The following is a 13,633-nucleotide window of genomic DNA, read 5'->3' on the forward strand; positions in this document are numbered from 1 at the left end:
GTTTGTCTCTGGGAACTGGGTAGAGAGCAGAAGAAGAATACAGAGACTTTAACACTATATAAACAAGAAGGAAACAGCTTATAGTGCCTATACATGTTTAGTGACAAGTCCATAATGTTAACTCCTAATTTGTCTACTTATTAGCATGTATTTTATGATCCAAGTATTTACTATCTGATACAATTATAATTAAGTGTAAATTGAATGATGCAGAGTTATAAGGAATAGATGTTGGAGAAGGGGCAAGATCTAACTCCTACTGACATCAGGGGAAAAGCTCCATTTACTTTAATGGGAATTTAATCATGTTTTAGGTGTATTACTGAGTGTTTCCCCCTTCCTCCGAAGCCAGAAGTTCTAGGTATCTGTAGAACAAGATACTGTATTCGGCTATCTAGTTTTTTATATGGCCCCAGTCACTGTGGTACCTGAGTACTTACAGTCTAGCACAGCATTCCTGTGTTTAGATTGGTTTCAGAGTAGCAGCTGTGTTAATCTGTATTCGCAAAAAGAAAAGGAGTACTTGTGGCACCCTGGAGACTAACAAATTTATCTGAGCATAAGCTTTCGTGAGCTACAGCTCACTTCATCGGATTGTGGTCTTTCTAAAAAATATGGTGTAGGTCTACTAAAAGATATGGATTTAATTAATACAGGAATTACTGGGTGAAATTCTATGGCCTGTTTGATGCAGGAGGTCATACTAGAAGATTTTAATGATCCCTTCTGGCATTAATTGATCGACCTATGAATTATTTGGAAAAAATATTGAAGCTAATTTAATAAACTATATCATATCTATGAAACCGAGAATGTTTACCAATATGGGAGGTTATTGTGTGTGTATAGCATATTTGTGTGCACCTTATTCTTAGTTTATTGTAATAAAAGTATCATGTGTATATTTTTTTTTTCTTCAGAAATATTTCCAAGAGATTCCAATTTAAAAGATAAGTTCATAAAACACTTTACAGGTAAGGACAACTCTTTGCTTTAATTCGTGTACATGATTATATTCTAAACAGACATGAAAAACTAGTTACATAGCTAATATCATTCTTAATGTCTGGTTCTGAATTTAACATTTGTGAAATTAAATTAAGGCTGGAATTTTCAAAAGAGACTAAGGGAGTTCAGTCCCCATAATCTCACTGGATTTAAATTAACAGCTTGCCAGTGCTATTGATGAACTGAATATATCCATATACTGCAATATATATATATATATATCAGATTGCCATTTGCAATTTGATATGAGGAAAATGAGGTATACATGAATGTAAATCACATCTGCTTTCCCTTGATGATTCTTTGAAAAGTCACCTTGAGTTCATCTCTAATTTTACCCTATTCTGTCCTTGACCATAAAGTTATGTCAGAGCTATCTTACTGTTCTTATTTTCAACTTCATTAGTATTATGGCTGTTTCTAGGCTATGTTTATTATTTATAGGTAGGCTCAGAAAGATTAATTTTTTATTGATTAAATGTTAGTAAACATCAATGTCACGATACACTCAAACTGATGACAAAATATTTCCACCGATGATAACTGAATTGCAAATAGGCAAAGTAGGGAAAATGCTACCTGAGAACTTATTAGAGTCAAAATGCAGTGATTTAGACTTTTGAATTAGGCTTATTAGAAAAGGACTAGCAAATGAGTAGTAAAAGCAGGTATAATTTGTTGATTTAAGTGTGTACATTTTGACATGTGATGTTGACAATTTGTGTTTTAACAGATTGTAAAGCTTAAACGTTTTGAATTTCAGTGTCTACTGTCATTAAATAATTGTGGCTACCCCATAATTTTATGTAACTGAACATTTAAATCAATCCAAATCTAAAAAAAACGCTTAAAAATAAACATCAATATTTTCTGTCAAAATTATAAAAAATAAAAATAAAAAAAGGATTCTGCCAAGCTTATTTATAGGCAATTCTCTGTCACTCATCAGCCTAAAAGTGAAGTGCCTCTCTCTCTGTTCTTATGTTCAGTCACACACAGGACCATGATTGATGTGTAAATATCAAAGTTTATTTTAAAGAGCAAAAATAAGTAGACATTTAGGAAATGAAAAAGATTAAATCAAATAAAAATCATAAGAATCATTCATTGTTTAAAATATATATGTATAAAATGGTTAAAAAAACAAACACTGGTTTCAATTTCAAAGCTTGAAAACCTCCCAAACTCCTCTCCAGTCTCTCCCCCCCACCATGTTCAGGAATTAAGGGGTAGGAGAATATCAGATGAGTGGTAATGGTGAGAGACCTGTAGAAGAGTGCTCCTGAATATTATGGGGCATAGAGGACTTGGGAACAAGAGAACTGGAACAGGAGAGAGGAACAGGAGGTTGGAGGGGAAATAGCAGCAACCAAATGAAAAAGGAAGCTGGAGAGAAGCCCCAGGCCTGTGGGGAGGAGAACGAGACGCAGCTTAGGGCAGGGAAGAGTGGCAAAGAGGAGACTGGAGAGGAGACAGGGAGATGAGGAAGTCCTGGTGGGTAAGGAGGAGCAGGAGATATGACCCCAGGTAGCAGAGGGATGAGACGTAGCTCCAGCCAAAGTGGAAAGTAACTCAACTAGGTGATATAGAGGATTCTCTGCAAGGGTCGAAGGAGATAGAGGGGCAGCAGGGTGGACTGAAAATATGGGAGGAAGGAGGGGGAAGATTAGGAGAAAGAGACAAAGAGAAATACAATGAGATTAAAAGTCCTGTAGTTCCCAAGTGCCACAATTGTGGTGTAAAGGAATCCAGCTGTTCTAAGCTTTTTTTGGCTGAATAGAAGAATGTACATTCAACTGATAACCAAATTTCCTTTTACTAATTCTTCCTTAGTTGTTCTTAAACTAAGAACCCGTATCTACCTCTTTGCTGAAAGATTTAGTGGAGTGAGATTACAATTTTACTCCTCCTGGACAGGGCCTGCTTCCAGAAGCTTTAACTTTCAATGTCTCTTGGGTTTTTCAAGTGTTCTGGATACTACTGATGTTGAGAAGTGAGTTGCCTTGGTGTATCGTAGGTACTGTTTTCCAAGATAGGAAAAAAAATTAAAAAAGGAAGGGTGGCCTGAATTACTTAAAATGCATATACTCAAAACACAAATCAAGTGATTTTTTATTTCTAAATAAAACAATAACACTGAAAAGCAGAAAGCTCCTTCTCGTTCTCTCCCCCTCTTTCCCTTCTCTTTAACCCCTCTAAGCTTTCAGTCATTTCAAGCCTCCTTAATCACCTTCGGAGTTGGTTTAATAACATGATATTTTTTTTATCTTATCCTGTTCCTCTATGCCAAAGTCCTCCCTTTTTCAGTGGAAATCCATTTCCATCTACTAAAATGTCTTCAGATTCTGAAGTTCTTCTACCAATGGACTAAAGGCAAAATTCAGCAGAATCTTCCCTAACCATTCAGCCTCTCCTTCTAACTCTTTCATATGCCTCTGTAAATTCATCTCTGACTTTTTCCTACATCACTGAGAGATTTCTTTAAAAATAAAAATTGGTTTGAACATATTTTTCCTGGATATTTCAAAGCGATATTTAGAGGCAAAAGGCAATGCTTCACAGAGCTTGCTACCTCAGTGCTGTCTCCTTCACTCAGGGTCAAATGTCCACAAATCTTCAAGCTAAGCACAGTTTAAGGGTCATTCTAGAGTTCTTGATGACTGTGGATTTTTGCACAGTTGCATCTGCACAGAATCTACTCTATCACCTGAGGCTTTAGAAACCAATAAAGACATGGCCTTGATCATATACGCCATTGTTACTTCCTAACTGGTTTATTGCAAGACAGTGTACCTGGGCTTGAAAACGTGAGTCCTGATAAAATTACAAATGGTGTGGAATGTAGTAGCACATCTCAGAAATACAGAATGGAACCAGCACATGATCCTGTACTTTACTAGTTTCCTATAGAACAATGGGTCAAATAGAAGGTCTTGGTCCATATTTTTAAGGCTGTAAATGATGGGGCTCAGGTTACATAAAGTATTGTCTCACCCTGTGGAAGCTCCTTCACTTTTGACTCTTCTCAGGAATGGTAGGATTGTCTACTTTGAATAAAGCATGTGTGAGAGGAGAGAAGGGTTTTCTAGTGCCTGATCCCCAGTTTTAGAAGTTTTAGTTGAAGGAACTAAGAGTGACTGCAAACCTTACCCCTGTCCAGTACACCTTAAAAAAACAAAAACAAACACACATAAAACCACCAGCAGCAAAAGTCTTTGACCTTGCTTTCCAGTGTAGCAGTGCGTAATACACCCATTTTATTTATTTTAAAAACAACAACTAAAAACACTCATAAGAGTTCTCTTTTGGGGAGCGAAAAAAGAAAATGTCACTAGACTGATGTTAGTCATATTGTTTAACATTAACTGCTCAAATACTGAAGTGGGTACAGTATAAGAACTTAGATGGAATAGAAATTGTACCTAAAACAGAGTACATTGGTCAAAAATGATAGTGAAAAATATCCATGAATACTGTAGAACATATGACCAGAATACAGAAGTTAGCGATGGATAAAGACCTAAATAAGGCCTGATCCTGAAGCCCTTAATCATATAAGTCCATTTCTGTATGAGTAATCCCAATGAAATTAGTCAGACTGTTTACCTCAGTAAGAATTCCTTGCATGAATAGGGAAAGCTGGATTATCCCGTAGATCACGTAGTCTATTCACGTAGCCCAGGATTATTCCCTATGGTATATTTTGTAATGTTCCCAATATACATTTTAAAGGTCTCAAGTAATGGGGCCACTTCCCTTGAAAGACTATTCCATAACTTTAGTAGATCTCACCATCAGTAAATTTTTCTTGAAATTTAGTCTACATTTTCAATGTCTTAATTTCATCCTATTATTCCAAATTATAATCCTGTTTGCATCACTGTAAACAACACAAGCCATTTTACAGACATTCATTGTTAGTTTTAGGGCATCCTACATTTATGAAGGGGTCGGGATGCGGAAAAATAATCAACATTTTTCCATAGTCCATATGCTTCCAAATTAAGAAAAATATTCTACACATCAAATATGCCAAGAGATTATGATCAATTTAAATGTTGAATAAGTACTGTATATAAGATTCTTGGACAATAAACACATTAAACAAAATAAGGGTTTAATTTAAAACCCCAGATGTTCTCTAATATAACAATCAATTTTAAAGATTTTACTTCTGTTTCATCTCACATGTGTGAGGGAAAAATAACTATTTTTCCAGGTATTCCTACCACCTTCATCTGACTTCCTGGCTTATTAGCTACTTTTGGGCTATTTTGTTTCACTTTCTTTAACTCTTGAGCCAAGTTCTGAAGTCCTCCTCAGTTTCAGCATATTTGTGCCATGCAAACAGAAGATACTGACTGTATGCCCAGACTAGGAAGCACAGCTAGGAAGATGTCATGGATCCAAAATAGCAGAGGCAAACCAGTTACTTTCCTTTGAGCCTAACTCTGAAACACAGTGAGTGGTTGAGGATGCATAATACTTTGCAAGAGGCACTATGGGGCCAATCCTGCAAGTTGCTATCTTATTAAAACAGTTTAATAAAACAAATCCTTACATAGAATCAAAAAGTCTCCATGCAGCATCTAAAGCAAACTGAAGTTGTAGTCTAATTACTTTAGCTTTGCTGGACTTGGGAACTTTGTTTAAAATGTTGCTTCTTTAGAGATAAAAATTATAGCAGCCAAACAATGAACTACATCATATTTATTCCTTCCACATTAGACTACTGTATATTGAGCTAAGTGGGCACTGTGGTAGCTACACAATTTTGTTTTTTACTTTATTGGAAAATTTACTCCTGGCTTTGGACTTATTTCTGGGACTTCAAGTCAAAGAGCTGTTTCACTTTCAAAGGACTGTATTCCTGACACATAGACCATGATCATATCAGTGAAAGAATGCATGATAGGACCTCATTACGGTGAGATAATGTGTTAAATAGAAAAAAAGGAAATAAGGGAAAATTTAATGATAAAAATATTTTGACTTTGGAATTTAAAATTTCTCACTACCTCCACACCAATTTACATAACACCTTTCTGTTATCTTGTGGCATCATAATCAGATTACAATGTAATTGTTTAAATTGTATTAACAGATTAAGCATAATTGTATTAAGGCTGTAAAACATTAGCAGTTGTGAGATGGCTCAGACTTGCTTTTTTCAACCTGTGATGTCTTAGGCAAACACAGATCTGTTTCTGAAGATTGTGTTTCATCCAGAAGAATGTTGGAGCAGGGGGATTTATATACACATGTACTAGCTATCAAACAGGCTTTGAAATACTCAAACATTTCCTTTTGTCACTAACTGCTATTTGCGATCCAACAGGGCCAGTCTCATTCTCAGCTGAGTGCAGTAAGCATTTCCATCGGCTCTATCACAACACAAGGGACTGTTCAACACCAGCATGTAAGTAACAGATGAAATGATTTTTAGCTCTAACAGCAGTGTTTTTCCGTCTATAAACATGCTTGTTTTGCCTCCCAAGGGTATGCCTTTACTATGTAGACTATGCCAGCATATCTCTGTAGTGTAGATGCAGCTGACACCAACAAAAACATGTGTTCTGTTGGTGCAGGAATACCACCTCCTCAAAGGACGTTAGCTGAATGGATGGAAGGCCTCTTCTGTTAACATAGTGGTGTCTACACTGGGGGCTATGTTGGCATAGCTACATTAGTTGGGACGTGTTTTTTTCCACCCCCTGACCAATGTAGCTATGCTGATACAACCAGGCCTAAATGTGTGCCATGCTAGGCCTGATCATAACCTTTGCTTATAGCGGTCCTCACGCCATACCATGGAAAATACACTGGGTCTGATTTGTCTCTCACTTTCATTGGTTTTACACTAGTGTAATTCCATTAACTTCAATGGAGATGCTCCTAAATAAGACTAATGTAAGTGAGAAGAGAACCAGGCCTCTGGAAAATGGATACATTGTAGCAAGAAAATGCCAATTTTTAGAAGAATTTTCTGTAATTACATACACACCTCAAAGAATGAAAACCAATGAACTCCCAATTTTCAATTGTTTTTTGCAAATAAAAATAATGCCAGCAAGAAGAGAATCATTGCTTTTACTATTGACAGATTACAGCCCCAGTCCTACAGTCCTTACTGAGCTAAAATTCCCATTTCAACTCAATGGGAGGTTTACCTGAATAAGGACTTCAAGGCCAGGTGCTAAATCTGTACCAGAGCTTTGTTTAAGAATTTTTTTTTCTAAATAATGTATTAAAAGGGGGGAAAATGGAACTCTTAACAAAGAAATTGTTCTAGTGAAACTGAAAGGAAAAGAGAAACTGACTGGCAATCAACAGCACTGTTTGTCTACAACATTTAAATCTATTAGTCATGCAAAACCTCACACTTCCAGACATATGTCATTATTCTGAAAAGTAGAGAACAGTTCTTGTGAGGTGTTGAGAGCTCAAGTCCCATTGAACATTAGTACCTCACAGAATCTGGCCTTCATACAACCCAGAATAGCCAAGTCCGAACTTGACTGAATAATACTAGGCCCTAGTTCTCCAATCCCTGTGCTGTGTAGAATTGGGAATATAGAAATCAAGGCCTGATCCTGTAAAGAATAAATAATATTGTTCATTGTAGTAAAATTACTTTCTCTTTCCTGTAGTGTATAGGGATTGAATAATATCCCTTTAATTGGTTTGTGACCTCACTATCTTCTATCTCATAAGACACCAAAACCCTGCCAGAACAGGATTGTATATATGGCCTTGCACGTTATGTATATTTATTAAATTCACAGAGCCATGTGATTCCTTCATATTATATAGATTTTGTAAGGAGCAAAAGACAAAATTTACCTTCTTTTAATACAATGGTGTACCATAGGTGTGTGATGAAGAGCAAAATTGTAATAAGTAACTGGTATCATTTTGCAACCAGCACAAATTATTTCATGTATTTCAAACAGAAATGTTTTTATTGTGCAGTTCATATAAACCTGGTTCCCACTCTGAACATTAATGTTGCTCACCCAGAATACATGGCAATTCCAATTATTTATTGTTGTTGTGAATTATTTTATTTTATAGATTACAAAAGGTGCGCAAGATTACTAACAAGGTTGGCAATGAGTCCTTTGTGTACACAACCTTAGAAAGTTTGCTGTGTAAGTATCCTTTTTCTTCATCTGATCCTTGTTTACTTTATGGCCTAATGATTTGCTTGATACCTTTCACCTGTTATCTAGAAAACAAACAGAAATATGTTAGTGTTTATAACCTGCTGCTTTGGTATTAATGTGCTCTATTGTGCCACAGTTTGAATTTTGCACCTACTGGTGTATCATGGAGATAGCACATTAATGTATAGACCTGTCCTGCATCTGTTATGCATGCTCCAATGTAGTATTCTTATATTAGCTCATGGCTCCATGTGATGTTTCTGGCACTAAATAATTATGGGTGAGATGACCCACTTCCATGGAAATATCTGAGAAGGAACCTGGAAAGGTGTGGGAGGGCAGGGAATCTGTGAAGCTCCCTCACAGTATTTCCTCCAGATTCTTTCTTCCATGTAGCAGGGTTTGCTCCTCCATGGAAAAAAACAGGAAGTCTGGTTCCCAACCCACAATTCCCCTGATATCTGTGAAGATCCCAGGTGGGCTAGAATCCCTTAAAGGCACAGTGCAAAACGTCCTGTGCCTTTGCACCAGATTCAGGTGCATCTGTAACTCCAAAGTCTGCCCCGGGAACAAGCATGAAGGAGGGTTTGCATTCATCAAAGCGGAGGTTTTGGGGGAGCATAGAAAACATAATACAGCCTGAGGCTTTATTAACTCTTGGGCAGCACGCTTTCTGGATACCAATCCATTGCCTGTGGTTAAATATGGGGCACAGTATCATAAATAGGAAGAAAACAATGCACACCTTTGAAAGAACGTCACTCAACCACATAGACTCTCAGAAGGCTGTTTAGAATGTTCAAACTTTTCATGCTGATGTTAAAAGCACTCTAGAGTCATCATAGCTTATAAATATCAAAAGCTGGGATATTTGTTTATTTAAATATCTTCTGCTGGTGTTCACTTCTTACTACACCCAAACAATGCTTGCAAAGAAGTTACCACAAGGTAGCATGATTTCAAAAACATTTTCCTTTTAAAATATAGTGATAGCCTTAAGATTTAAGAAGCTGTGTCTTTTTTTTTGGTATCAAGATCTCAGTTCAAATTGAAAGGGAATAAGGAAAGAAGAGCAGGATAAAAAGCAGCTGCCTTTGCTGATTTGATTCCCAAGTGAAAATGGGAAGATCCGGGGGTGGGGGAGGGTTGGTTGGGGGGGGAGAGCTTAGAAAAATATATCAATATTCTAGTGCCAGAAGAAATGAGACAACTCTTTCTTTTATCCCAGTATTTTTTATTTTCCTTGTTTAAACCCGAGTCATCACTATCTCAACATGCTTTGTTCCACTGCCACAGCACACCACTGATTCTAGCCCATTGTCTCCTCACTGACTAGAAGCAGGTGTCTTTCCTAACATCTCTCTTCTGTTTATCTCTGTTTTTTATTTTCTTCCTGTGTGTTTCTACAATATTTATCTTCCCCCCTACTCAATTCTATTTTTTTTCCTGCTCCTTGTCTCCTTCTTACACTATGTCTCACTGGTCTGCTTTCCCTGCCTCTCTTCTGCCTCGTCTTCCCTCCTCCATGTCTTTTTTTACCCCTCCAGCTCGCTCTGCAGGATTCCCACAGACAGTTCTATGTTCCCATTCTTCTCTTCACATGGTCTTCTGATAGAGCTAAAGATGTTTGCTGTAGCCTCAGTGCAGGCCTATTCCCCAGAAAGTTTACTGCCTTCTGCTTTATCCTAAAAATCAGGGTAAGGAGATCAGAAGTGGCCCCTGATTTATGGACCCAGCTGTCCTAATTCACTTGCCAAATGGATAGAAAATGAAGAGCTGATTTGGAGGTTAGAAGGGCAGGCAATGTGAGCAGCTTCCCACTCACCATGTTCTCTTTAACATGCATTTGGGCTTTCTTTAAAAAAAACAAAGTAAAGGTTAGAGGGAAAAAGTAATACAGTCAGACAGTATAAACATGTCCCAAGTCTTCCTTGCCTCCCTCTCCTCTCCCATGTTCTATCCTCCTGCAGGGGAGATCAGAGCCTGCTCTTTGTGCCCCTTTTTCCAACCCTAGTACCTTACAGCAGCTGAGGCTTTTCTCTTGGGGGGGGGTGAAGGGCAAGGGGTATGTTTGACCCACCTTCCTCTACCCTACCTCTTACCCATCATGCAATGGGGGTGTCTTTGCTTGCTCCCTTGCCATTTGTCTTGGCAGCAGTGGGCAGGACTGGTGCTTCTCCTTACCCCATTAGTTGAGGATTTAATTGGTGTGATTGATTCTTCTCCTCCTGCTGGCTCAATAAGGTCAAATGTAGTGCTCCCTGCAGCAGCTGACAGAGAACCAAAATTATTGTTGTTCCTGTCTCCCATGAAGGACCTGCTCCTTGTGTTACATCTGAGAGAGCCCTTTTGGGTTCCTTCATGGCACCAACAGCAGGACTAACCTCACCGCAGATATTTAAGTACCTTCTCCCCCCCACAAAATAAAAAATAGGCCCATTTTAGGATGTAAGTGACCTTGATAATTTTGTTTAACCAAAACAGCAACTGTGTTAGAGGGGAGCACAAGCTTGTTCTTTCCCCTGCTTTCCATGCCCTGGGAGAAAAGGATGGAGTGGTATTTGTACATTATGGCTCAGGTTTTCCTTTGGAAATCCCAAGCTCTCTTTCCAAAAGTATATTACACCAACCTTTCCAGGAAGGGATGTACAAAGGTTTCCTCTGTTTCCATTTCAGGACCACGGAGAAGTCTACTGATGTGATACAATATGTGTAGATTGGCTAGGTGACCTGCTAGCTTGGTTACAAAAATGACAACGCTGTAAAGCATTTAGGAACATAGTTTATATGAAGAATGATTACGTGGTTGCAATTACAATCTTTATAGTTTTGTCTCATTAAAGTTACTGTGGTTTATTGCAGAACAGGTAGTACACAATGGTACTTGGGAGTGGCGATAATAAAGATAAAAATGGCAGCCAATGCATTTGTACAGTATGCATGGGAAACTTTCAGCATGCACCACTAACTTTTAAGCCTCTTACCACCATTAGTTAGGATTTGCAGATGCAAAACTCATTAGTGCTCACAGCAGGGGGGCAAAATCCACCTGCACCACAGAGTTAATCTAAAGGTTTCTTCAAATCTAGAGGTTTCTTTAGTTCACACAAAACTGTAATTTGTAAACAGATTTGGATTAATCAGACCACATCAGTGTTGCACAGCTCTGAAACCAGATATGTTTGTTCTTCTTGCAGTCCTTTCTATTACAAGAGAACTCTGATTTGCCGAGAAAGTGCCTTGAAATCTTCCCCAAGATAATAGAAAAGTCATCTTGTATCTTTTTGATTTACAGCATTGTTTTGTTACTAGATGCATTTTATTTTCATATGTTGGACATTCCATATTTGTGTGAAGGAAACATTATTTTATTTTAATTTGTAAATTTGTTTCCTATAGCTCAAATAAGCCAATTATTTAAATATATTGTATATAAAGAATAATAATATACTAATTAAATGTTATCATATGCAGTGAGTTGGTTAGTTTTTGCTGTTGATTTTCTTGTTCCATTGTATTTACACCATTTTGCTCAGGCTCCTACTTTCATTATTTGCACTAACTTGAAATGCAAAAGTCTATGTAACTGAAATCTGAATAAGCTGTAAGTGGGATGTTCTACTTTCAATGGAAGATATTGTATATTATGAAGCTTTGTTAAATATATACTTTATATATTATTGCACATAAGAAAATAATTCCCAGAAATGCACCTTGCTTTCAGGAACATTTGTACAGCTATTCTGGATGATCATCAGTTACATTTGTACTGGCACTTATGGAAAGAGTTGCAAATAATGTAAATACTATAAAAGACTGGAAGACTGCAATGCAGTTTTGGTGGAATAAAGAATATAAAAATAACCTGTTTCTAAGTTGTTTTTATTGACACCTTGGATGGAGTTGGAACTTACTACAGAGATAACATAATACTTTAGCTGTAACAGAACACTAATGTAATGCTGGAGAACTTGCAATAAAATTTGATTAAGAGATCTAACCCTTGATTTTACACAGCACAGGACTTTCACAAAGTTTGCTTCCTAAGAGCTACATTTGCCTACGGGTTCAGTCTGCAGGTGATTAAGTATGTGAATGCGAGTACAGAATGTACCTAAAGTGCACAATGAACACAGCACCTAGTATAGGGCTAAAGATAGCATCCTGACACAGCCCACAACAGTAGAAATATTTTCACAAAAGTAATGCCAGAGATCAATATAAAAGTGCTAGAAGGAGCATGCTTAGAAGGAACAACCCCCTACAAACCCAGCTTGCAGCCACCCAGAACAAGTGCAATGCACCACAGCAAGCTGCAGTAAGGACAATGCACTAGGCCAGTTCAATATGCCATCCTGCCCAAGAAAAGCAAGATTTTTATTACACAGAGTATACCACACTGCATATATATGCTTCTGCTGCTGCTGCTCTGAAGCCTCTTGGACATAGTGTAAGAACTTGGACAATAATATGACAAGTTCAAATATTTTAGAAAAATCTCTAACTACTACATCTTTCTTTAATGATTGAGCAGCTCCAGCAATTAAGGTAACATTTGCTCTTCCTTTATAAATTCATGTTGTTGTTGTTTCTCAAACTTTTTACCATCACATCCTACTTTTCTCAAAGTGAAGAAGAGCTCAGGCCCTGACCTGATGCATAATGGAGACAGTATTCTTATTAATGAAATGTTGAACTATGAAATTCTAGGATCTTTTCCCTGAGACATTTCAGTGAGACAGATGAGCTTGCTTCTCTGCACATACCTTCTCTAGTAGTAGAAAGACTACCCCAAACTGAAATTGGACCATGCTCTTCTAGTTTTCCAAGGAGCAGTGAGGCAGGATGGGAGGGAAACTGAGTGATCTCAGGAGTTCTGGGATCAAAGAATAGGGGAAGACCAGAGGCTCATGGGGAATACCTTTCCCCACTCCAGACAGTTCTCAGAGAGCTTCTATGCATCCATTCTGTTCTGTTTACCTCCCTGCTAGCAAGGCCCATAGGCTGCCTCTTTCTCCTTTTCAGTGTCTCCATATGACTGAAAGCCATGAGAGCAGAAGAGAAAAGACTGTCTCCCAGACATGAGTTTCTGCATCATAGCCATGGGTAGGAAGAGTCACTGCAGGAAAACCTTGCCCAAGCCTTGCTGGATGCATAATATCCAAGGTCATTTCAGACACGTAGACACACATTCAATTTAAAAGAAAATCCCATGCAGTTTCTTATTTTCAGGCTGAAGAAGCCTGATCTGGGCTATTTAATGTCATTCTTGGCTAACCTATAATAATATAGTAATTTGAAGGTCTGTAACTAAATCATAAGCTTTGCCTCCCCATGATAGGAGGTAAAGACCCTGGTCCTTGACTGTCAGGGAAATGGTTAATTGCCTTTCCATAGGAAAGGGTGCAGCTATCTTCTCTCAGTGCAGGGATAATCAAGAGAGGGTGGAAACATATGTG

At 37.8% G+C, this 13,633-nt stretch overlaps 1 protein-coding gene across 1 annotated transcript in view; it reads left to right on the forward strand.

Annotated features, from left to right (window-relative positions):
* ALKAL1 (ALK and LTK ligand 1) overlaps nucleotides 1-11,446 on the forward strand; it is a 50,626-nt gene extending 39,180 nt beyond the window's left edge. Inside the window, exons 3-6 of the mRNA XM_073329414.1 lie at nucleotides 921-974; nucleotides 6,347-6,427; nucleotides 8,083-8,159; nucleotides 11,372-11,446. Of these exons, the coding sequence (XP_073185515.1) occupies nucleotides 921-974; nucleotides 6,347-6,427; nucleotides 8,083-8,147 (200 nt within the window). The 3' untranslated portion in view covers nucleotides 8,148-8,159; nucleotides 11,372-11,446. The remainder of the gene's footprint in view (nucleotides 1-920; nucleotides 975-6,346; nucleotides 6,428-8,082; nucleotides 8,160-11,371) is intronic.
* Nucleotides 11,447-13,633: the final 2,187 nt, after the last annotated feature.

The sequence above is a fragment of the Lepidochelys kempii genome, chromosome 2 (assembly GCF_965140285.1).
Source record: "Lepidochelys kempii isolate rLepKem1 chromosome 2, rLepKem1.hap1, whole genome shotgun sequence".
Classification (NCBI taxonomy): domain Eukaryota; kingdom Metazoa; phylum Chordata; order Testudines; family Cheloniidae; genus Lepidochelys; species Lepidochelys kempii.